The sequence below is a fragment of the Urocampus carinirostris genome, chromosome 2 (genome assembly GCF_059441175.1).
Source record: "Urocampus carinirostris isolate Australia breed hairy pipefish chromosome 2, RoL_Ucar_1.0, whole genome shotgun sequence".
NCBI lineage: Eukaryota > Metazoa > Chordata > Actinopteri > Syngnathiformes > Syngnathidae > Urocampus > Urocampus carinirostris.
In genome coordinates, this window is record NC_142350.1 from 6,798,596 (window position 1) to 6,825,212 (window position 26,617).

The 26,617-nt window shown below is 38.9% G+C and overlaps 1 protein-coding gene and 1 non-coding gene across 3 annotated transcripts in view; one reads left to right on the plus strand and one right to left on the minus strand.

Moving 5' to 3' along the window:
- Positions 1 to 20,466, minus strand: part of nhsl3 (NHS like 3) — a 30,928-nt gene extending 10,462 nt beyond the window's left edge. For both annotated transcript variants that reach the window (XM_088328601.1, XM_088328600.1), the window contains exon 1: positions 20,219 to 20,466. In XM_088328601.1, the coding sequence (XP_088184727.1) occupies positions 20,219 to 20,429 (211 nt within the window). In that variant the 5' untranslated portion in view covers positions 20,430 to 20,466. The remainder of the gene's footprint in view (positions 1 to 20,218) is intronic.
- On the plus strand, positions 10,314 to 10,495 carry LOC148370830 (U2 spliceosomal RNA). The gene has a single exon (XR_015849829.1). It is a non-coding gene; the product is annotated as a U2 spliceosomal RNA (small nuclear RNA).
- Positions 20,467 to 26,617: the final 6,151 nt, after the last annotated feature.

Sequence of the window (26,617 nt, forward strand, 5' to 3'; positions counted from 1 at the left end):
TTTACTGGCCTTTTGGTAGTCATTTAAATATAACACTGTTGATGTTGAACCTTTTTCCACTGTTTCCTTCTCTAGCTGCTCATGTTAGCCACTTGGCTGCTGGCTATAGCTAGTCATTATTGTTAGCTGTTCCTGCTTTGTCCTGTACTGTCACTCGTCTTCCACAGCTGCTAATGCAAGCAAGCGTCCCCGAGTTCTGTGATTCAGGCACCATGCACTTGTTTCCACTGTTTTCTTCTCCTGCCACTCACATTACCTTTTTGACTGCAGGTTTTGGCTAGCCACGAATGTTATTTTAGGGTGCCTCTGCTTCGTCCTTCAGTGTCACTCGCCTTTAACATCTGATCTTGCTAACTGACGTCACTGAGTTCAGTGTCTCAGGCCTCTTACACTCTTTCCCCACTGTTTCCTTCTCTAGCCACTCATATCAGCCACTTGGCTCACTGCCAGCCGTTGTTAGCTGCTACTGCTTCATCCTTCAGCATCACCCAAATTACGAGAATTTAGCTCCCAAAACTTATTTTTTAAAATAATAGAAAATATTTAAAAATATATATTATTTTCTAAATCCGCTTTTTCCAACGAAATATTGTTTGTCTTTACAATCCAAACATCATTAAATGTCATTTAGATAGACAGAAGTGTCTAAAGCCATACTGAATCTCCTACTCATTTTCCACTCTTTCCTTCTCTAGGCACTCATATGAGCCGTTTAACTATGTTCATGGCTCCAACGCTACACAGATTCAATATTTTGCTGAGCTTTGCTTTTACTAAAGTTTGCTCTGATCAACTTCAGCTTTTGCTTCTTTGCATTTACCTGAGGAGTATCTAAGCCACTTGGTGTTTTGTTTCAAGAAAATATCAGAACAGGCTCCCAAATGTTGCCAAGTGGTCTCTTCCATGGATGCACATGGTTCATCTGCATTCAAGCCAGTGGTCAGCAATCACCAGGCCGGGGCTCGCTTTCGGTCCCCGAATCGTTTGGTACTGGGCCACACAGAAACAAAAAAAATAAGTTGCTTTATTTTTTGCAGATGCTGTTTGAAGCCCCAAAAAACACATTTTTGGGTGTGTGTTCGACACTGGTTTTTACAGTTAGTTAGTCAACAATTACCGCTGACCACTTTTGCTCAGTGTTGGATGCAACAGGAATCAAACGCGGAACGCAGCAGTGAGCGTACATAATCCTAAAACTAGACCAGTTGTTCTAATGTTTTTTCCTATGCCATCTAGATACTTAGTGGCTAGTGATTACACAAAATATTTGGACTTATTTTTATTATCATCATTCTTATTATTGATATTGTGTGTTAGTTGTTCAACACTGTACTAAAAGTCTCAAATTGATACTTTTGATCGTATCGGTAATTCTTAATTTACTGGCGTTTGTCCGCAAGGAATTTTTTCCACTTTCGCCACGTTCCAAGGAGTGCACTGATTAGCTAAATCAGAAGCCTAAATCAGTGTTTTTTCACCACAGTTCATTTCATCAAAAACATATCGAAGCATGACGTCTGCTGAAAATGCTTAAAAATGTATTACCGGCACCAATTCTATGGTTTTCTTATCATTTGTGGTCACTGTAGCAAAGGGGGTGATACGGGTTATTCATTTTGCTTAATTTACTATACTTCTATCTTATTTTTCTAGATTTTTTAGTTTCCTGGTTTCCTTTATTTTTCTAAAAAATAACAATGACTTAAAATTGGCAAAAAATACATTTTTATGTCACAACATGTTAACTACATTCTAACTTTACTTTCAATTTTGCCTAACCCTTAAAACTTTTTTGTTTTTTACTGTGCAGTGGGCTCTTTTAGCATTTATTGAAATAAACAAGCATTTAAGATCTAGTAGTATGATGAGGTGAAGGTTATGTCTAAAGAGCGGGCTGAGGATTTTCACTGACAAATTATGGCGACCAGATGATGAAAGTGTTGTATTTGAGTCAGATCAGGAGGCGTACCATGTTACTGGTAACCATGGAAACCAGTACTATCCTTGTCATGTGGTGGAGGCAAACCCATAACTTGAAAAAAAAAAACTGGAGAGGGATGGGCACACCCAGGCTGTACTTGCCCAAGACACACCACAGGAACTTTTAATTTGCCACCAGTAAATCAATAGAATTATGACGCTTATATGCATATATTCTTTATCTTCCGAGAAGAATGGCAATTTTGCATCACTTTTGACCTTAAAAAAAAGACCCCATCCCATTCAAAATAACTATAATGAGGCTACGTGAATATAATTGTAAACTGAAACCCGGTTGATGGATGTAAGGAGCATCAGGACTGAAAACCAATCCCCCCCTGAACTGTAAATAACGATTTCGTGCAGGGGATTAAACCCGTAGCCAAAAACCAGCCTAGAGAAGGATAAGTGCCACCAGGCTGTACTTGCCCAAGACACACCACAGAAAGTGGTGCTCTGGTGACCCTGGCGCTTAAGGGATCCTTGAACTATAAGTACTAAGGAAATTATTGTGCTGGGCTGCGAGAATATTGTCAGACAATAAACCGGTCCGTGGTACAGAAAAGGTTGCAGACTACTGATCTAAGCTACAACAACCTCCGGTGAATTCTCACACACTGTTCCTTTAAAAACACCAAAGACAAAAACTTCCTCACTTCCGACATTGTGTTTGGTATTGTCATTGCATTCAGTAATGGAGCCTCAGGCCCTGCCTGCTTTGTCTCATGCTTCCGTCCCTCCATCCCGCATCACCCTCCTGTGTCCTGCCATCACTTTCCCGCCGGCCCATCTCATTTTCTCGCCGTCTGGCCTTTTAGCTCCCGAGGTCCGTTTTCATTTATAAATAGCTCTCAACGGCCGCTCTTGTTTTTCTGTTTTTGTGGATGACAGTGCAGAAAAGCGTCTGCTGCAGCTCAGGTGAGAGCAGCTTTCACCACGGGAGTCACGCCAGCAGGATTAGTCCCTGCACCTGCCCGTCATTCAACTTGACACACTTTCACATCACTCCCAAAGCTTCTTTTTCTCCCCGAATGTTACGGCTTTTCCGGTGAAATCAAACAAGTGAACGTCCCCCTCTTTTTTTATTTCCCCCTTCCCGATATTCATGAGGAGGTCTGAAGAGACGCCATCTGCTCTTGGGGCACGGGGGCTTTGATTTGCCATTCCGCAACAAGATTCTCGCGCATGAATCATGCTGTAACGTATGCTAATTGCTGACAACAAGCTGAGTAAATGATCATCATAAAACATGATGTGATTTGAAGCGTTTTGACAAGGCCAGCAAATTGTTTTCAAGTGCCGCTCAGTAGACAACATAAATCACAAAGTAGTTAGCGCGCGGTGGAGTCATTAACGCTTGCTAATCCCCTTTGTTGGCTTTTTATACATCAGAGTAGGCAACGTGATTTGTAATTCTTTACATGTTTTTCCATCTGAGAAAATAGATTAAAAAAAACATTGAGGCACATTGTCTGCTAGGTACATCAAACCTTAAAGGGAAACCCAAATTCTTATACATACAAAATGTGAGAAAATAGTACATGATTTCTGCATAATATCTATGCCATTGATATATTCCGATTATTTTCCGAGAGAATGAAGAAAGTCTGTCTCGTCTTTGATTTTCTGAGCTGTGACGTCATGTGAAGAACACCGGCACCCTAGCAAGCCAGTCACCGTACTGGTTTACAGGTTAACTAGTTGAAAAGGTTTTGAGTGTTTTAAGCAAAGTTGTGGTAGTTTGGTGAAGAAAGCCTAGGCGTTGTATCGCAGGTGGGTGAAGCAATAATACAACAAACGGCAAGAAGCCAAAATGAGGCAAACTGGCATGAATAACATATAGAGAGCTAACAGGGGCTAAATCAGCCGAGACACGCCAGGCTAACCGACTGCTAAAAATTGCTAACCTGGACCGATCGTCCTAAAAACAGGAGGCAGGCTCAACAAAAACATGTAGTAAGCAGCCAGGATAACCAGGAGCCAACACAAGACGATTAGGGCAACAAATAGGAACCTAGCCGGGGAAAAAACAATCAGCACGGCAGGGTAGCCAGCCAGCAGACTGCTGACTGGGCTAACATGGAAGCCTTCAGGAGCCCGCCCGCTATCGAGGAACTATCTGGACAATATAATTTTAAAAGCAAGACATGCTTTGAAAAAACAAAAAAGATGTGTCACAATCACATACCTAAAATGAGGCGAAGGCAAAAAAGGAACACACGCTGTACACAACAGCAGGTAAACTTACCCCAAAAGCAGCTTTTGATGATCAAAGCATGCAACTCAGACAAAACAGAAGTGCCCTAGCGACACGGTAAGCAAAGTTCCAATTACTTCAAGCAAAAATGAGCGCAAGGCATTCGCTTATTAGTACAATTGCCGTCTGTTTTTCAAAGAGACCCGCCACTGTTGATTCCTCGTTGTCTTCCGGAGACACCACAGCCCTAGAGGATATGAGGTCAATCTGTCTACACATTTATATCTCGAGATCCATGCCGCGTGAAATATTATGGAACATATCTGCATGATTGTGGGGAGAGACACGTTCTGTGCCAAATTTGAGAAGAATTGTGTTTCGCAATCCAGTTAAATACCCTTTATGGTTATCTTTTACTACGGTGGAGTAGAAATCATCATTTATAATTCTTAACAATTACATTTTTTACACAACTAGTACAGCCTAAAGAAATACAAAAAACATTGAGTGCCATTGACTGAGTTTTACATCAATCCTCCGTTTTCCGTTTTAATTAAGCTTTTTATATAAGTTCGATATTCATATTGATTTATATTCCTTAAAATATTTCACACGTAGTACAGCTTAAAATAAAAAAAATGTGAAAATAAACATTTAGTGTCACTGACAGATATGTATGGCAAACCTCAATTTTCCATTTAAGCTAGCCACATTCTAAAGTATTGTTGGTTAACGTAAAAGAATTGAACATCGGCATCGATATTATGCAATTTTAATCAATGGTAAGCACTTTTTGTTCCTCGTCGATACTCATAAGTATTGACCTATACAGACACTAACTCTCGATAGTTTGATAAGATATATTACTGCTATTATACCAAAGTTTTCCAATAAGAAAATCCCATTCAGGTATTTGTAGCTCTAGAGCAGGGGTCGGGAACCTTTTTGACCCAAAGTGCTAAAATAGCCCCCCCAAATATTTTGGGGCGAGAGCTATGCCATATATTTTAAGACAAAATTCAGCAAAGCGGCCAAACCCGCTTGCCAGACAAAAGCTAATGTTCTAGCCCATTTCATTTCACTGTGTGATATTAAATGATTTGATTGAATTGATGAAATATTAATAATGCCAAAACCTTTGTCCCATATAGACAAATATGCCACTTTAAACTTGTCTGCCTCCCACAGTTACATAATATTGTTGAGGCTTATTTTGACCCAAATTTTTTTTGGGTAAAAAATGTTTTTAAAACAAGGTGCAAGAAGAGTTCTTTTGTAAAAATGACACAATAAACTATACATACATATATAAAATTACATTCGAATAGTAATTATAAATTGTAATATATTGATTTTTTTTTAAACTTTTCATCTTTTTTCTACAAAAATGAGAAACATGACAAACATGGTAAATTAAGCAAACCATTCAGATATGGCAGATGTCAGATAAAATAACCGTAGCCCTAATCCTAGCTAAAGCCTAAACCTCTAACCTTAGCCCAAACCTACAACAAGCGGCAATGATGACACATACGGCCCTTTGGCACTCCTTAGTGGCTCCCTGGCACGTTTTTCCCAAAACGTTTGATCATGGAAAATGATATGGTTTCTGTAGGAGTACAAACGTACTTAACATTTTTAAGAAATTATATATATATATATATATATATATATATATATATATATATATATATATATATATATATATATATGTGTGTGTGTGTGTGTGTTAGACACAGTATGTGTTGCCTTCCTTATAAGGCTTATATCAGGCTTTAAATCTTTTGCGGCTCCTTGCATGCTTTTTTGGGGTCGTACGGGGCTCTTTCAACATTTTGGGTTACCGACACTTGTCCTAGCCCTAATCCTAACCCCTAGCTCCCAAACACTCTAATCCTAGCCCAAACCCTGGCCTTAATCTCAACCTTAACCTTAACCCTAGCAACCTGCAGCTGTTAAGTGCAGCAGAGTGCTTCCCGGGTGTTTTTCCAATGTTTACAAGTTGAAACAGATTAGGGAGGAAGCATGTTTTTGTCTTTTAATATAGTTTCCGTATGACACAAAAACATTTACCGTTTTCCAGTGCTGTCAAAATTTGAAGAATAAATTACATTTCAACTACTTTGTTGATTTGGTATCAAATCAAAACATTTGCACAGAAATCAAACTTCAATTGATTAATTTGATTTGATTTAGCTTTTCAAAAGGTTGCCGTTTTATTTTTAATGAATGCGTGTTATGGTTTATTGCATTCTTTTTGTTGCCCAGATAAAAGACACGTTATACCTGTTGATTTTTTTAAATCTCATCTCATCTCATTAGCTGCATCGCTTATCCTCAGTAGGGTCGCGGGGGTGCTGGAGCCCATCCCAGCTATCATCGGGCAGTGGGCAGGGGACACCCTGAACTGGTGAATCCTCAAAATAAAAATGACATCAAAAATTTGATTTCCTTATTGCATTTGGTTAACTTTATCAGAGCAATTAAATATACTGTAATCCAATAATAATGAAGTTAAAATTGAGGCGGTATTCTATAATCGAATAGTCACATGGTGCACCCTTCTCCACAGAATCCGCTGCGTCCAACTGAGTCATGAAGATAGTAGGCTAATATAGTTAATATAAATACATACAGGAGGTGGTACATTAATTATAAGGCGAGTATATAAGGCTTTTTTGCAGCTCCAGACAAATTCGTTTTTTTTTTAATCCAATATGGTTCTTTCACAATTTTGGGTCGCTGACCCTTGATCCAGCCCAAACCCTAATTCACAACCTTTTAACCCTCAGATAAAATATCTTTCTTATTGTGATGAATTAATTTTTATAGATTTTCGAAAAATCACATTTAAAATGAAATGGGAGAATGAATAAAAAAACATGAAGTGGACCCTAACGAATGTGATTAGACGTTACACTGCCCCCTAGTGGCAGCAAACAACACACACAATGACATAAGAGCTGCCATATCATGAACAAGGCATAAATCTGCCGCGGTTGGCTGGATCCTTGCGCAATCAAGCCCCTCGGGCGACCTTCGCCAAATGACAGGGGTGTCGAGCGAGAGCCGTACCCCTGCGAGCTAAAATAAATGTTGGACGCCCCAAGCGAAGGTGTCAGGCGAATCTCGGCCGACCCATTAAAATGGAATAGATGTGGCCTTGTGTCGGCCACGCTTAGCATCACACGCACCAAATCACCAAATTGAATTTGCAAGTCACCCACGTGCTGTGGCGCCTCCTTGTTGACGTCTGCCTTCGACTCTACCGATTTTTTTTTCTTCAAAAAATGAGGTGCATTGGCTCAGCTGTGACGCCGAAGCGGAAGAAGCTTTTTGCAGATATTCGGCGTCCCACTGAGACCAGGTCGACATGTTCTGACCTCCTGTTCCCCCCCCCCCTTCCCCAGCTGAATACACGGATTGTTCTGTGGAATTCTGAGAGGCAGCGTTCGTTTTTGCAGAAGATTGTGCACTTTCTTATGAATGGATCCTGAAATCACACAACAATTAAAAAAAAGATTTTCCTACTAATTGCTGATAATGCCCTGTTTTGCCGGTCCAATAACAATAACTGGTATACATGTATCTGTATGTATAGTTTTTCAAACATTACTTTATATATTTAGCTGTATTTTTTGTTATTAATTTTAAAAAATACATAAATGTATTTATGCACTTAAACATGGGTTATTTAATTTATTCATAACCCTAAACCCTAGACCTAACTCTTTGGCAATAACCCCAAAGCTTAAGCCTAAACCCCGGCCAAAACTCAGTAAACCTCACCCACTAACCCCTTGACCTAAACCCTAGCCCTAACCATAGCTTTAAAACTCAAAATCTAATCCTAACCCTAAACTCTACCCTTTACCTTTAAACCTAAACTGTAACCCTGTAACCCAGGGATCTTTTGCAAAATGAGAGCTACGTCTTGTTACTAATTTGCGCAAAGGGCACCCAGATCAATAAGCATTTCTGTATAACAATTTGTTATTACTATGTTATCACTATGTTATCACCAGGTTAATAGCTCCACCCATTCCTATTGCTCATCCAATCACATTGCTTTTGGGTAAAAAGCTTGTTCTGCGGCCTTTCATCATAAAGTGTTTCAACAATGAACATGCATTGTTAAATAAGCTTCTATTTAAAGGATTATTTAGCGATTTACAGCCACAGCAGGATATGTTGGGGTAACCTTGACTGTAAACCTTAGTGGAAATTTTATCATATATATACTGGACCGAACCCTTCAGAGACCAGTATTGTCTTTGCTTTGCATGTGCAACTTTTAACGCGAAAAGTATCAATTAATTGAATAATTTATTAAATCTGTTTTATCTCTGAGCCAAATGTACTCAAGAAAAGAGCCATAGGTTCTCGGCCTCTGCCCGAAAGGCTAATCCTAAACCCTAACCCTTTCACCATAAACCCTAGCACTAATCCAGACCCTAGCCCTTACACCAACCCGAATCCCTTGCCTTAATTTTAGCCTTAACCTTTAAGCCTAATCCCCTAACCCTAGAAATATAGCCCTTAATCTAGTCCTATTTAGAACTCCTAAGCCCGAACCCTCGAAACCGTAACCAGTAGCCCTAACCCTAAAGCCTAATATTCTGAACCTAAACCCCAGCCTTAACCCTAGCCCTAATCCTAAACCCAAATCTATAATCATAACCCAAAACCCCAAACCACTAAAACCAATCCTAAACCCAAGCCCTTACTCCTAGCCCTAGATTTAGACAAAAGTAGTGATTCGCCAGTGACAACCTCTACGTCAAGGACATCGCTGGCTCCCTATCTGTACAGACACGGCTGCAGAATCTTAAAGACGGGAGAAAGCGCGTTATCGTACGACCCAATTGGAAAAAAAACGGTCTTCCCTTGATCTGCCTCAGTTCTCTGCAGGGAGTCGAGGACTTTGACAGGAGCCAGTGTTGAACGGAAAGCTTCAAAGCTAGCGTTTTATCCGGGGGGTTGGCGGGAACGGAATTTAGAACATCGCAAAAATAACACAGATATTTTGGCAATAATCGAAAGTTTTTTTATGTCGTCTAACTGTTTTTTTTTCTTGTACGATAAATTTATGAGTCAAAAGCAAGGTTGGGTAGGGTTACTTTAACTTGATTACTTTCATTTTCTTTTGGATTACTGCAATACCAAATATGCTAAAAAAGACAAAAGAAACTCAATATGAATAAAATGACTAAATTTTGTGCATGCTTGGGGAGTAACGGAATACATGGAACGGCAAAAATGATGTTGGCAAGCTTTTTGGATTTATTTTCATTTTGTTTCTGTCGCATTTTATGTTAGTTTTGCCGGAGATCAAAGCCAGGAGAGAAAGCTTACCACGTGTTGTGAGTCATTATTTTATTCATATTGAGTGTCTTTTGTCTTTTATTAGCATATTTGGTATTGGAGTAATCCAAAAGTAATTGAAAGTAATCCAGTTAAAGTAACCCTACCCAACCCTGGTCAAAGCACAACTGAAACCAAGTACCAATACTTTTCTTTTCCTTTGAGGTACTTCATCTTGTGGCTGTTTTATCAAACCCAAGCTCTTTCTTTAAATTACCACATTTTTCCAGACTATGAGGCCCACCTAAAAAGCCCAAATTGGCCAGAAATCTGTGTGCCTTATAAGCCGGTGACCCTTATATACTACAAATTGGGGTGGGCAAGATTGGAAATGCATATAGTCATTTTATTGATACAACTTTATTGGTTCAAAGATTGATCTGTCAAAACGCATTGGTGACCATAATTGTGGAGCATTGTATGCAATCTGAATCAAACCTGGATTCCCGCAGTGAGAACGCTGACCACTAAACCACAAGACATAATTTTATCTCATTATCATTTATTCTTTTCTCATGGTGCCAGGAACAAATGCTATGGAATGGAAAAATCTGAAATGTTGTCAAAATCAAAAAATATAAATCAGATACGTCAAAGATTTGTTTCCCTCGTTGTGTTTTTTTTGCATTTGTTTATATCTTTCTGTTTTCTCAATTCTAAAACATTCGTTTCTGGCACCCTGACTGAAAATAGTGTGATAATAAGATAAAATCAAATTCCTTTTCATGACTCATCGTCAAATAAACCAAAGATTTAATTCCTTCGCCGTGCTTTCTCAAGGCTTTGATGCTAGGTCCTTAGCTTGGCCTCGATCATGAGAAATTGAAATGTGTCGGTGGCTGTGGTTTGCCATGATCTTTGATTTTTGCATTTCGGAGATGGAATAAGAGCTTGCTCTGTCCACTCCACGCATCGGCCCGGTATTGCAGTACCTCCGGGAACGGTGCATTTGCAATGATCGCAGCAAGGCTTTAGGGCTAGGACCTTAGCTTGGCCTTTTGGCTGAGAGTAAGTGTCCCGGCTCCTAGGCTTTGTAGCGTATTATGAACTGACCGTTAACGGATAATGGATAATGAATAACGAAGATAGAACAATAACCCTTAAAAACCCCCTTCTTGAGTTTATTTATATTTGTCAGCATGACTTTCTGTAACATTCTTTTTGGGAACAGTCAGTTAAAATAGTGCAAAAATGGGATAGAATCCAATGCCTTTTCGTACATCATCTGTATCACTAGTGACCTAGTGGTGAGGTTTGGCGTTTTCACTGTCGCGCACCCGGGTTCGATTCCTGTTGCGTATAACGTTTCCGTAACACGAATAAATACGGTAGCTCTAACTGTAGTTTTAATTCCATGTGGCTTATAGTCCAGTGCGTCATATATTTGACAATTATATAACAAAAAACTATTTTTGGGGGGTGCGCCTTATAATCCCGTGCTTCTTAGTCCTTCAGTAGTCCTTTACAATTGAAAACCTTTAGTACCACAGGTGTCGGCATCTGTGTCTTCTTGTGAGTAGAGTACCCCAACCGGTACCGCTCGAAAAAATAAAAAAATCAACTGGTATCAAGCTACAAATGAAGTGATCTGGAAGATTTTTTGTCATTTCTTTGAACCGATTACGAAATATGCAGTACCTGTCTTTAATTTGCCCCTCCGTTCAATCAGCCAAAAGCCTTTGGGTTTCTCCCACAATCCACTGTTTCTTTCATCTGCCTCGACCTTTTTCCGCTTCTGGATGCCGTTCCCCATTTTTTTTTGTGAGGGGGGGGCACTTCCCCAAGCCCCCCCCTCAATTTAAACAGCAGCGACCACCGTCATGATGCTAGCAGTATCGGAGCTGACTGACGGGCGCGATCGGCGATCGGCTCCGAGAAGGCGGCTTCCTGTGCATGTAGGGAGGGGGGCGAGCGCCCCTCCCATTTTCCCCTCGCTAACAGCTGATGATGCGCAAGGTGATTTGCATGAGAGATGGATGATGAGGATGTCTTCCTCATCTTAATTCTCAATTTGCATGGCTTAGACCAGGAGTGTCGGACTCGTTTATGCTCGGGGACCACATAGTAGAAAAAAACATTCTCACTGGGGCCAGATTAGTAGATTAAAGAAAAAAAGAAAGATGGAGAAAAAGAGGGAGAGAGAGAGAAAGAAATAAAGAGAAACAAAAAGAGAAAGATAGAAAAAGAGAGAAGGAAAGAATGAGAAAGTGGTGGCGAAAGGGCAACAGAGATAGGAAAATAGAGAGAGTGAAGAAAAAGAGAAAGCTGAAAAGAGAAAAAGAGAGGAGGCAGACAAAGAATAAAGAAGTGAGTAAGAAAGGGCTAGAAAACGAAAGAAAAAGATAGAGAGAGCAGGAAAGAATGAGAAAGTGATGGCAAAAGGGCAACAGAAATCGGAAAATAGAGAGTGAAGAAAAATAGAAAGCTAAAAAGAGGAAAAGAGAGGAGGCAGAGAGAGAATAAAGAAGTGAGTAAGAAAGGGCTAGAGAACAAAAGAAAAAAAGAAAGAGAGAGAAGGAAAGAATGAGAAAGTGATGGCAAAAGGGCAACAGAGATCGGAAAATAGAGAGAGTGAAGAAAAAGAGAAAGCTAAAAAGAGAAAAAGAGAGGAGGCAGACAGAGAATAGAGAAGTGAGTAAGAAAGGGCTGGAGAAAGAAAGAAAAAGAAATCCAGCTCAAGTTGCTTTGTGAGTGGTGCCTGGCTTTGGCGACATCCAGTGCTCACGGGCTGCATGTTTGACACCACAGCTTATTTTTTTACTTGACTCGCCATAAGATGCCAGAGGAGAGTTTGGTTACGGTTTCAGATGAGATGGCACCTATTTTTTCTTAAGGTGACAGTGTGTAAATATTCACCACTAGAGGTTGTTGTAGCTTAGAAGGTAGCCGAAGCGTATGCATTTGAAGAAGACGCACTACGAACGTCCGAAAATTCAGAAGCATACTTCCAGAATTTTCGTGACCGAGGATGAATTTCAGCTTGTGACGGGAAATAAAATCTTTTAATTCTCGCAAGCAACGACAAAAGACCGAGCAAGCTGGACACACACGAGCAGCTGAAAACAGCCAAAAGATGGAGTTGCTCAGAGCCAGTCTAAGAGGCTAACTTATGGGCTAGTGGAAAAAGCTAATAAAAGGGTCAATAAAAGATGGCAAGTGTGAACCAGAATTTTTCAAGCAGTGGGACACCGAATGCAGCCAAGTATCTCACATGACTGGTTAGAGAATGAAACAGTGGAAAAAGGCCCCAGAGGCCTGAATCATAGGATTCAGCATCTTTCCCTTGCATGAGCAGCTAACAATACAATAGCGGATTGCAGTGATCCATAGCCTGCAGCCAAGTGGCTAAAATCAGTGGCCAGAGAAGGAAATAGTGGGGGGCGGGGGAAATTAAAGACGCCTGAATTACAGAACCCCGTGATGTTGCCTTGAATGAGCAGCAATGGCAACTCACTGAAGGACAAAGAAGGAGCAGCTAACAATAACAGTAGCGGTTAGTGGCGAGCTGTAGCCTGCAGCCTAGTGGCTAGAGGAGGAAACTGTTTTGCTTCTATTATTAAAAATATATATTTTTTGCATGAATGAAAACAATAAAATAAGAGCTAAAAAAATTGAAAAAATTCTTTAGACAATAGAGATGCATCTCTTTGAGTAAGCATCATGTGATGTATTAAAAAGAATAGACTAGAATAGAATATATTTGAGATTTACTCTTAGAATAAACAGATGTCTTGTACATGCATCGATAACACAAATCAAAACGGGTCAATACCAGTATTGGTGGTACTTCACAATCCCTACAAACAAAAGTTGAGGTTACAAAGTACCTGGACAATAAAATATTGCCTTGTCAAAATACAAAGTCAAAAATACAGTACAAAATGCGCAGCTATTAGCCGCTCCCAGAGGCTTATTTTAACCATCAGATCATGGTTTCAAAACCAGGTGCAAGAAAAGTTCTTTTGTGAAAATGTCACAAAATACTGCAATCGAGAATACCAAAGTACTGACAGTGCAGAAGGGCGTGAAGGAGTGCTCAGGTCCTGTCCTGTGTATAGCTCCCCCCGTTTCTACCACTCACCCAATCAAATTGCTCTACATTCTTTGCTCAAGCCTATAGGTAAAAGTTTGTTTTGGGTTGAAGGTGTCTCAACAACAACCATAGATCAGGGGTCGGCAACCTATGGCACGCGCGCCAGCAGTGGCACGCGAGTGGTTAACCAGTGGCACGCGAGCAGCACGGCAAAGTAATAATGATTTCTTTTTTAAATGGGCATTTTTACCTGAAATTTAGACATTTTCATTGCGTGCTTCCATTGTTTAACGGCTTTACAGTGAGCGTGTGTCTGCGCGGTGCCTCGCAGAGGAGAGATCTGTGTTAACCCTAACCCACAGAAACACCGGCGCGCGATACATGAACGAATCACGACAGCTCCCCCAGCGAAAAAATCTGGTTCTTTTAAGCCAGCGTGGACAGATGACTGGGGCTTTATGCAAAAAATGACCGTGCTGTCTGTGCATTATGCCTCGAGAGCGTTGTACCTCGCACGTCAAGTTTTTTGGTTTGAACAAATTTATTGACACTAAAAACAGAAAACAATCATGACAATCTCAACAGCAATTAAGCACATTCACAATATTATATTCCAATATTACGTTTTTAACAGCAAAGACAAAGTGAGGTTTGAACAAACCTTCTCGAAAATCAAACATATTCACAATTTCATTATATAACATCTTTGTTAGTGTCAATAGATCCGTCCAGGCCAAAGTCAAGTGTTAAACGTCATTACGAGACGAAACATGAACATGAATTCAAGGACGAGTCTGAAAAGGCTGATACATTAAAACACGCTGTGTCCAGTTACGGTGTAGTGCCTAAATCAGACTCCCCAGCAAAACTCCACTTTGTGATGTGTTACTGAATAGGTGTTTGACAAATCTAGTTCGTTTTATTACTACTATTATTATTATTAATAATAGTAATATTATGAGAAACGTTCTGAAACTCTTCAAAATCACTGTGCTGACATTTGTGTCACTGAAGGTTACCCTAGAAGTCACGAGTCTATACCTCAAACAGGGTCCGTATTAGCAGGGGAGTGACATTTTAGCAGGTAAAATGCCTGCCAACACCCCCCCCCCCCCCCCCTGCTAACTCCTGAATAAAAAGTCCCAATGCGTGTGTGTGTTTTTCAAGTTTTGATAGTTTCTGAAATAAGATTTAATTGATGTAGCTGTCCATATCACTTCCTTTTTGAGTGTAGTTCATTGTTGATGAAGAATGGTTGAAGTTATGGATGTCTACAGGCCTTTTCACATGTGGCTCACATTCATTTTTTAGTTTGTTGATGAACAAGAATAGTGAAAGATATAATTGGTTGGTCATACGATTCAATGTATATCCATGTTGTATATTTGGACTGGTGTTAAACGACAGCTCTGTTGGATATGAAAAAATTATTGTGCGAGTCATTAATCTTGGTGTGGCACACTGATTTACAAGGAAATTTGAAAGTGGCACTCCGCACCGAAAAGGTTGCTGACCCCTGCCATAGATTGTTTAATGAGCTTCAATATAAAAGATTATTGAACGATTTACTGTTGGTGTGACACCTTGACTGTAAACTCTAGTTAAAATTGTCTCCTAAACAAACAGGACCCTACAATACGATATTATAGAATTGTTGCCGCTAAGCATGTGTGACAATCAGGTCTGCATGATGAAAAATATGGAAAAACTGCACGAGGTCTCTTTTCTATCTGACCCACATGTACCCGGTACTCATGAGAAGAGCCATAGGTTCCTGACCCCTGTTCTAGAGAGTCTAGAATGCCATCTTTTGATTGATTTACCCGTTACGTAGAATGCTTTTCACGACGAGGACTTAATATTTAGGAAGCAAGCCTCCTATCGCCAATCGATATCGAGGCCGCCATATCGCTTTGCGTCCTGTGAAACGAAATATCTCTCGTCTGAAAAACAAAATTGCCCACATCGCGGTGGAGTCTCTTGAACAGATTCGCAGAACGAGGAGGTGGAAGAAGGGGGGTTGCTTAGCATCCCGGTGAAGAATTTATAACCCCCCCCCTCCGCCCTCTTTTTATGGCTGCAGGCTGAGAATCTTCAGAGACGGCGACTCTGAGTCTCGAGTTCGGCTTTTTGGTTTTGTTTACTTTCTCCTTAAGGAGTGAAAGCAGAGAGATGAGATCATTCTAGAACAAGAACCCCCAGCATGCCCCACTCCTCACAAGCTGCACCCCAAAAATAATGACAGGGTAATTATTGCGGGCTGAACTGAAATGACCTTGAACGCAACATCTTCGAGTCAATTCCATGCAACAAGAACACAAAATCAATCTTTGTAGCACTGCCATCTAGTGGCAAGGCGGTGCCGTTACAAAACTGAAACAAGCCATTATTTATTTATGCTCACGCCCTCATTAGTGCCTATAAAAACATTTCTTCCATATCTTTAATGCCCTCCATTTGCTAAGTAACGCTGTACAGTATATCTGGTTTGACAAAAAACAGTTTGAACCTGTTTTAAAGTAGGCGCACGGTTCGATTCTTTCCTCTTTGAAATGTATCTGGATCAAAATTGTCTTAATCAAATAAATTCTCGTTATATGATCTCAATACGAACTGTGAGTAACTGAAAGTTAGCTAGAGAGAGAGAAAGACATATAAAAACGAGTGAGAGAGGTAAAGAGTGTGGTAAAGCAAAATAGAGGGAAAACAGGGTGAGTTAGAAAGTGACATAAAAGACACAAAGAAAAAATAGATGGAAAAATAAATCAGAGAGGTTAAGAGAGAGTCAATAGAAAAAAAAGAGAAAGTAAAGAGACAGTAATCAAATGAGAAAGAGCTGTAATAAAGAGCCAGAAAGTGAGAGAAAACACATGGAAAAGAGAAATGGAAAAAGAAAAAAGAGCGGTAAAGAGAGATAGTCAGAGAAAAAGAAAAGAACAGAGCGTGACAGGGGTAGCGAGTGATAAAATGTGGGAAAGTAACAAAAGGAGAAGAAAAAGAGAGAGCAGTATCGAGAAATAGAGAGAAAACTGAAGAGAGAGTAAAAGAAAGGTACAAACAGTGGTTAAGAAAGCGAGAGAAAACGACAGATAGAAAGCAAAAGACAGATAAAGAGAGTGAGAATGAAAGTAAGAAATAGAGAGCTAAAAGGTGAGAGATACAGAGAGAGAGGGAGAATGAAATGGAGAAAATAGAGAAAGTAAAAAAGAGAGGAAAATGAGAGTCCGGTTTGGAGAAATAGCGAGAGAGAAAAAGTAAAGAAAAGAAAAAAGAGAGATACAAAGAGCAGTTAGGATAGAGGGACAGAAAGTGAGAGCAAGAAAGCAAGAGAAATCAGGAGAAAGTAAGAATGAAAGTTAAAAAAGACAAAATGAGAAAGAGAGCGAGAGAAAAGAGAGTGAGAGAGAATGGTGGAGAGAAGAAAAGAAAGCAGTAGAGAAAGAAAAGGAAAAAGAGAAAGAGCAAGTGAGAAAGAGGGAGAAAAAAAGACAGCGATGAGATTAAGCAAGATAGAGAGAAAGGAAAGAAGGGCCCAAAGAGAGAGAGAGCCTGAGAGAAAGCTATAGAGATACAGAGAAAGAAAGAAGAGGAAAGAAAAACAAAAAAGTGACAGAGTGAGAGTGAGAATGAAAGATAGAGCAAGAAGGAGAGAAAAGAAAGATCGAGTTAGAAAGACAAAAGCGGAGGAGAGAGAGAAGGAGAAAAAGACAATGCGAGGGGAGAACAAAAGAGACAGAGCAAGCGATAGAGATAGACATAGAGATCGAGAGATAGACATAGACAGATATAGAGATAGACAAACAGATATCTAAAGAGAAAGAACGAGAGAGAAAGAGAGTGAGGAACACAGATAAGAGAGGAGAGAGTGAATAAAGAGAGAACTAGAGAGAGAAAACAAGAAGGCAAGAGAGAGTGATAGAGGGAGAGAGAGAGTGAGGCGTATGTTTATCTCCTGGCCTCGCACGCCCTGGTAATGTTTTCCAGCTGTAGTCGAACCAAATTGAGCACTTCCAAAATTAGCTTGCTAAACGGATGCAAGGGCCAAAACAGACTTTTAATTAGCATTCGGGGGGGTGTTTTGTATTCCTTTTTGATTCAAGTGTTTATTTTAAACAACAAAGATCATCACAATATTATTCTCGAAATCACTGGTCTTTCACGGTAAAGTTGTGAAAGAATTACAAAATGTTTGTTACCTTATTTAGGACTTTTTAAAAAAAAAATTATATAAGAAGACAAAATTAATGATACCCTTTAAATGGGACAATTCAATCACTTTTTAAGGACTCTCAAAGCCTATTTTCCAATTTCTCCAGTACAGTTAAAAGAAAACATCCGGTGTAAATCATGTATTTTGCAGAACCAAATATATATCTGTGATTTATATAACTTTATTTATATATATGAATTTATATATAATTGAAACGGAATGCTTGCACTAATACACGTTTCATCGTACCCTGTTTGGGTGTAGCATGCACCGTCCTATACGCTCTATAGGACAATGCTATACAAACAATTTCCAGCTGCAGTTAATCACGAGAGAAGAAGACAGCAATGACCAAGTAAAGCCATTAGAGATCAGTGATGGCATCATTTTAAAGCGGATTTGTTGTGAATCGTGGCAATAATTTCAAGCATTTACAAACACTTGACCTAAAATTCAAGCACGTTTCAATCCTTCAAAGCACAACGTTCAAATTCAAGCATTTTAAGGGTTTCAAGCACCCGTCCGAACCCCGTTTTTTATATAAAGAGACGATATCCGTGAATCATGTAGAAGAATAATGATTTTTCAAAATAACTTTAGCACCCATTCAAAAGGTAGATATTTGCAAAGTTTTCAGGGCTCTTGGGGTGGAATGAAAACAGGAAAGGACGACGGTGGGCCGTTATCCCCGAGCTGACGCATCAGCAAACGTAGAAAAAAAGGGGGGACTGGGGGGATTTAGGGATCAGCGTCTGTTCATACAGGAATGGCGTCATCTATTGACAAAAGTTTTGGGACGATTTGTGAAAAATGGGAAGAATATTTTGGTCTCGGAAACCAATGTCACATTTTTTAAATCAGGACAACATTTGAGGAGAAGATAAATACTATATAAATGTTGTAAACTAAGACGACATTGTTTACATGATTGAAATACTTTTTTGTCTTATTTTAATACACTTACAAAAAAAATACAGCAACCTTTTTTACTATAAGATTAAAATAAAGTTACAAATATTGTTAAAAAGAGAAAAATACTACTTAAACTGATCAAAGGATATTAAATGGAGAATGATTTTTGAGTTTGGCAACCAGTTCAGGGTGTCTGCTGCCCACTGCTCGAGGACAGCTGGGATGGGCTCCAGCATTCCCGCGGCCCTACTGAGGACGAGGGGTGCAGATAATGGATGGATAGATAGATAAAAATATTTCAAAAAGATTTTTGAATTAGATAAAAATGATTTGAATTTTATTACATATTTTCCCCATTTTAGTAAAACTAAACCTTGAGTAGAAAATGATATTAACAATTTGAATGTTTTTTTTCCTATCATGTTTCATTCCAAAAATAACTATATATTTTACCGTTTTACTAACACTTATTCTTAAATAGAAAACAATAGAAACCATTTCGAAATTTTCTTTCAATCGTAGTAATAATTGCATTATATTATTATTATTTTACCAAAATTAAATCATCAAGCAAAATATAATTTTGATTATTTAAAGTAATTTCTGAAATTATTTTTCATTTCAAAATTATATTAAAATGATCAAAATATTTCTATAATTATTTTCCTCAAAATATTTCCATTATTATTTTCCAAATAATATTAAATAAGTAATCAAGTTAAATTGACACAAATGAAACATGTTTATAAATTATAATCTTGTGAAACCAACAAATTTTACTCCAAAAAATAAACAAAATAATTATCCTATTTTTCCTATTTTACAAAAACTAAATCTCAAAGTAAATTATAAGAGTAGAATACAAATATTAGCAAATAAAAACTCGATGAAATTATCGATTATTATAGATTAGAAAATCATAACTTGGTGGAACTAATATTTTTTACTCAAATAAATATTGTTTTGTCATTTATTATTTTTATTATGATATAATATTATACATAGTGGGAAAGGTGAGATGGCACAACATTCATTTGGACAGGTAACTTAAAATTAGTTTTACCTGGTTATATCAGTATCAGAAATTTTTTCCCCCCATTTTATTAACACTCCACTTATTGAAACATGAATATTTTGTTTGTTTGTTTGTTTGTACATGATTCAATTGTTTGTTTGTTTGTACATGATTCAAATTGAATCTTTTCTTCCGGCGCCGTCACGAATGGCAGCCACTCCAGCAGCTCCCGTGTTATTTTCGATTGTTCTCAGCTCAGGGATGCTGCTGGAAATGTGAATTTCCCTTCGGGGATGAACAAAGTATCTATCTATCTATCTATCTATCTATCTATATAATAACAATATTTATTTTCTACTTTTTAAATTTTATTTTCTTACATTTTTCTTTTATTTCCACACTGAACATTTGCAAATAAATACAATAAAGCTTTGGCCTCAGCCTGCTTCCTTTGGGCACCTGTTAATGAATGAAAAATCAAACTCCAATGAAATATTTCGACATTACCTTTTGCAGCCTCCTGGAGTCCATCGGCCACCAGGGCGGCACTCTTCTTCCTTTTATTCTTCTTCTTTTTGTGGCTGCTCCTCAACCAGCCAATGGCCCGTCCCAGGGATCCTCCCGTTTTTTTGTGCCCGCGTTGAGCCTTGGCATCGAGCCCAAACACTTCGTGTACGTCCCACCGAACCAAATCGCCCGTCGACCTCCACCGGGACATCGCAGGGGCAGGGCTTGGGGGCAGGACTTCTACCAGCCTCACTGTTATTGGACGGTTTGCATCTAGGAAAGCATAAGAAATAGTACAGAACGAATAAACAAACATAGGTGACACTACACTGCAGAAACCAATTCCATTTTTTTACCCATGTTTGCTAATTTTCTAGTATTATATTCCATATTTTTGGATAGTTTTATCTTATTTCACAAGTAAAACAAGCAAATAAATTACGTGAAAAATATCTGTCAGTTAGCCATTATTTTGCACTAATATGCCAATATTGCATCCAGTAATTTATACTGATATACTTTATTCCAGTGGTTCTCAACTGATCTGACTTCAGGACCCAGCATTCCACCCAACTATAGTTATTTGATTATGTAGACAATAAGGGGTAATATACTGAAGAAAAACTTGAAATACAACATTTATAAACCATTTAGACACATACCGAAAATGATTTTTACCCAAAATAAAAATAAACATCAACAATTATTTATCTATGTAGATATTAAAGAGTAATATACTGGTGAATAACTAGAAACAGAACATTTTTAAACCATTTACTGTCCTTTCCAGTAGCGGTAGGAAATAAAACCGACACACTCACAATAAAACGAAATGTATTCCCTCCCAAACACAATTGGGACGGCACTGATTGGCTGGACAGGAAGAAAAGCTCGAACAGGGCATTATCGCGATCTACTGTTAAGGAGTGTAATCAACCCTCCGTTTTTTCTTCTTCTGAGAATAATTTTGCCAAGGCAAAGGCCACGACCCAATGAAAACGTTTGGGTCCTCACCCACCAGTTGAGAAACACAGCTTTATTCAACCATTTATTAAATGATCATAAGTCAACCAGGTCGGTAGCCTAGATGGTAGGGTGCCCGCTCCGAGACCGGGAGGTCGCTTGTTCAAGCCTTGGCCCAGTCATACCTGAGACTTACACTTACTCATTGCCTCCCTGCTTGGTGCTCGGTATTAAGGGTTGGAATTGGGGGTTTGGTCACCTAATGACTCCCCACACGACAGTTGGGTCTAAAATGGCGGCGCCCGGTTTGGCTGCGGCTGCATCGGCTCGCTACAGTTTAACGTTCTGTGTGCATTGTTACAAAAGATGACAATAAAAGTAAATTCTGTTCGATTCTATTAGTTTTTTTATTTGACAAGGAAAAAAAGGTAAAAATTAATTAATAATTAAAATTATTTATTTAATAATTGGTGAATTAAATGCATATCTATCTATATTTAAAAATCTTGCGTTATCATATTGCAAAAGATTATTTGGCAACTACACTTATTTTAGGAAGCCTGCAAAAAACATGAATTAAACCATGGGTGTCAAACTCATTTTAACTCGGGGTTACACGATAGAACAAACATTCTCTCGGGGGCCGGACTTCTAGATTAGGGAGAAAGAAAAAAAGAATAAGGGAAAGAGAAGGAGAGAAATGTAGAGAAGGTGGGACAAAGAAAGCGAAAGGAGAAAGAGAGAGAGAGAGTGAGAATGAGAGAGAGAATAGAGAGACAGAAAGAACGAGAGAAGGAAAGAAGAGAGAATGGGAGAAAGAGAGAAGCGGAAAGCAAGAGAGAGCGAAAGAGAGAAAAGGAAGAGAAAAGGAAAAAAAGAAGAAAGAGCAAAAGAAGGTAAAAAGACACAGAGAGAAAGAGACAAAGAGTAACAAAGAAAGAGAAAAAGAGAGACAGGGAAAGTGAGAGAGACAGAGAGATAGACAGTAAGAGAAAAAGGGAGGAAGAGAAAGAGAGAGAAATACAAGTGAAGCATTTCTGAGAGGAACCTGGCTTTGGCGACATCAAGTGGATATATTTCAACCTGCAGCTCGTTTTTCTCTTGCGCTCTTCTGAGCGATGTCTCGTGGGCCAGATTCAATCCCATAGCGGGCCTGATCTGGCCCGCGGGCCGCCTGTTTGACACCCCTGATTTAAACACTGGCAAATAATTTATCTCAATGGAAATATTATTATTCCAGAAAAGAGTAAATATATAGTATTTCTTCATTTAAATTTCGTGTTTACATTTTTACAGCAACCATTCAAACATCACAATGGATACGATAATATTCATTCAATACTTTTGGTAGTATATTTATTTATCCATCCTTTTAAAGCATCACTCTTTTCATTATTTTTATTTTATTTTGAATTTACACAACAAACAGTTTCTGGTTTGTAACGGTTTGAGAAAAACTGACTTTGGCAAATGTCATTTTAATTAGTATTACCTTTTTGTTTTACAGGGGAAAAAAAGTTTCATTTTCAAAAAATAATTCATATTTCCATGCTGCACACAATAAAATCAATAAGTTAAAAAAAAGGCACGAATACATTTAAATGTTATATTAATTAATTTATTTTATATGTTTTTTTATTTTTTGTGGTCTCTCTTCTTTTTTAATTAACAGCCAACTTTCTGGTCCTTAGAAGCTTTTAATTCAACTCTCTCTCATAATTTTAAGTAATAGTAAAATAGACCTAATTTTATATCCCCAAAAAATCTTTCTTTATTGATGTAACAAACACAATTTTAACAGCGAACTTTCTGAATCTAGAAGCTTTGAAGTGAATTTTTGCGAGCAATGAAATGTACAAAAATCTTCCTTGTTGAAAACCCGCTGTTTTAGCTTATATAACTAACCTTTTAAGAAATTTTTTGGGGTTTGAACAAATTTATTGACACTAAAAACAGAACACAATCATGACAATCTCAACAGCAATTAAGCACATTCACAATATTATATTCCAATATTACGTTTTTAACAGCAAACACAAAGTGAGGTTTGAACAAACCTTCTCGAAAATCTTATTAGCAATCAAGCATATTCACAATTTCATTATATAACATCTTTGTTAGTGTCAAGAAGCATCAGAAAGTGACATAAACTTACTTGGAAAGTTCCACTGTGTGGCTCTTCTGCCTTGTGGACTTGGCGCATGTGTTGTTAGAGAGAGAGTGAGAGAGAGGTTTTTGGCCCCTCCCCCTCCCTGTTAGCCCCGCCTCTCACACACAGCTGCTGCCTCTACCAATCCCAGTTGGCCTCTCCTTGCACTCCTAAACGCCAAAAATATCCAAACTGTCCTTTTTAAGTGTAAAAGGTCTAATTTTACGAACAATAACACAGTGGAGAGCATTCTGACGTACTGCATTACGGTTTGGCATGCTGGGTGCACGGCAGGAGACAGGAAACCACTTCAGAGGGTCATCAACACAGCCCAGAGAATCGTCAGTTGCTCTCTACCAAGTCTGGAGTACATTGCCTGCTCTCGCTACCTCAGCAGAGCAGAAAACATCATCAAGGACTTTCTCACCCCGGCCACCACCTCTTTGACCTGCTGCCTTCCGGCAGACGCTGCAGGTCACACAAAACAAAAACAAACAGACTCGGAGACAGTTTCTTCCCCACAGCCGTTACCACCCTTAACACACACCGCACAAAAAACTGAGACTCTTGCTACCTCATACAGATGTAAAATTGTATTCATGCCTATGCTCACTTTGCACAATGTTGACTATTTTTGCACTACCGCATATTGCACTAATACGATCCCAAAACTGTATGTAACATCCTACATGCCCACATTTCTTGTGTATATATTGTGTAAATTATAACCTTTATCTTCTTTCTTTTCTTTTCTCCTCACTGTTAAATGTGAAACTGGAGTGCCACGTCCAATTTCGTTGTCACAATATGTTCAACCCATTTTGTAACAATGACAATTAAGGTATATTTTATTCTATTCTATTTTGTTCTATTCTAAGAGCAAGGTGCAGACTAACCATGTGAGGAAAAAGGGCTCATATTTTCGCTAACGTGTTGGTGGCTAACTTGACTTCCTCTGTTAGCATCACTTCAGAAGCGAATGCGAAATTCCTTTTGCAGCCACTGCCAGTTTCCTGGACCTTAACTCCTGATGCCGATGCTAGCATTGTGGACGAGGCAGCTAGCCGCCAATGCTAGCGTTATTTAGTTAATGCCTAACTTCATTTTAGCCGTTAGCATCTTTTTAGAAGTTGATGCTAAATCTAATGCAAGTTTCCCGGACATTAAAAAAATGCCCATGCTAGAAATGCCAAATTTAGTTTAATAAAAAACAATTCTTAATCAGCCAATAAAGAATCAGTTAACTGTTTAAGGAGCCTTCTGTCAAGTCAAGTCAAGTCAAGTCAATTTTATTTGTATAGCCCTAAATCACGAAGAGTCTCAAAGGACTTCACAGATTATTACACTATATTACACAGACTATTTTTCAGCCGACGAGAAGAGCAGGTTATTCATATGCTATGGAGTAGAAGTGAGTTTTAAGCTTAGATTTAAACATTTCCACTGAGGTTGCAGATCGGATCTCAGGGGGAAGAGCATTCCACAGCACCGGTGCCCGGATGGAGAAGGCTCTCGAACCAGCAGAACACTTCTTTGCTCTTGGGATCACCAGAAGACCGGCACTCTCAGATCGTAGGCTTCGGACCGGGACATAAGGGCAAATCAGATCTGAAAGATAAGAGGGAGCAAGTCCATGTATGACTTTATATAATACTAAGAGAACCTTGAAATCACATCTAAGGCTAACTGGGAGCCAATGCAGGTTAGCCAAAATCGGTGTTATGTGATCGTACTTTTTTGTCCTAGTTAAAAGCCTCGCTGCGGCATTTTGTACCAGCTGAAGAGACTTGATTCTAGACTTCGGGAGACCAGAGAGTAGTGCATTACAGTAATCGAGACAGGAGGTAACAAACGCATGAATTATAATTTCCGCATCCGACTGAGACAGTATTGAACGGATTTTAGCAATGTTACGTAGATGGAAGAAAGTGGTTCTAGTAATTTTCTTTACATGCGTTTCAAAGGATAGATCAGGGTCAAATATGACACCTACATTTTTAACTGAGTCACTCTGTGTGATGTGACATTTGTCAATGTTCACTGCAGTTTTTGAGAATAAGTCACGGCATTTAGATGGACCAATGACTAACATTTCGGTATTTTCAGAGTTAAGACGCAAGAAATTGAGTGACATCTACTCTTTTATCTCAATGAGGCAGGCCTTTAAATTTCCACAGTTTAGTGTGGGAGATTCCTCCAACGGAAGATATAGTTGAGTGTCGTCTGCGTAGCAGTGGAAGCTGATATTGTACTTGCGGATAATATCACCTAATGGAAGCATGTCAATGCTGAAAAGAAGGGGGCCAAGCACTGAACCCTGCGGAACACCACAGGTAACATTAAAGGGCTCGGATGTCATTTCGCCAGATTTAACACAGTGCGTCCTATCTGAGAGGTAGGATCTGAACCACGAGAGGACGGTTCCTGAGAGACCAATCCATTTTTCCAACCGTTCTAGTAGGAAATTGGGGTGCACTGTGTCAAAAGCAGCACTAAGATCCAGCAGCAGCAAAAGTGATGGAGCGCCAGAATCCATTGCCAGTAGGATATCATTTGTTACCTTGATCAGAGCTGTCTCAGTAGAGTGGTTAGCCCTGAATCCTGATTGCATGGATTCAAAAAGGTTATTCTCGGATATGAAATCATTCAGCTGCTGTGCCACTACTTTTTCAAGTACTTTAGTAGAAAGGAAAGGTACGTTTGACACAGGTCTATAATTACATAAGATTTCTGGATCAAGGTTGGGTCGTTTCAGTGTGGGTTTAATAACGGCGGACTTAAAAGCTGCTGGAACTACACCTGAGGAGAGTGATATGTTTATAATATTTAGAACTGAAGGTCCAAGGACACCAAAAAGACTTTTAATAAGAAAACCTGGGAGCGGGTCGAACTGGCAAGTTGTCGGTTTGGCCGCATTCACCACCTGTTTGAGATCATAAAGTGACAGTTCATTAAAGCTGGACAATTTCCCAGGGCAGCCACCCTGTCGTGCATCTTTAAATTCCAGTCCTTTAATATGTGTGGTATTAATAATTTCTTTAGCAATTTCTTCCTGTATGCATTGAATCTTCTTAGTAAAGAAGACCATTAAGTCATGAGCAGAGTGCGTCCAACTATCTGCGATAGTCTGTTGCCTTGTAAGCGAGTCGATACAAATAATTATTATTTTTGCTAAAAATAAAAATGTTACCCGTTCTTACCATCTTACCAGATCGGCAAACATTTTCAAACCTTTTTGCAACATTAAAGTAACATAATTCATAATTTTGCATTTAGTTCACGTATAA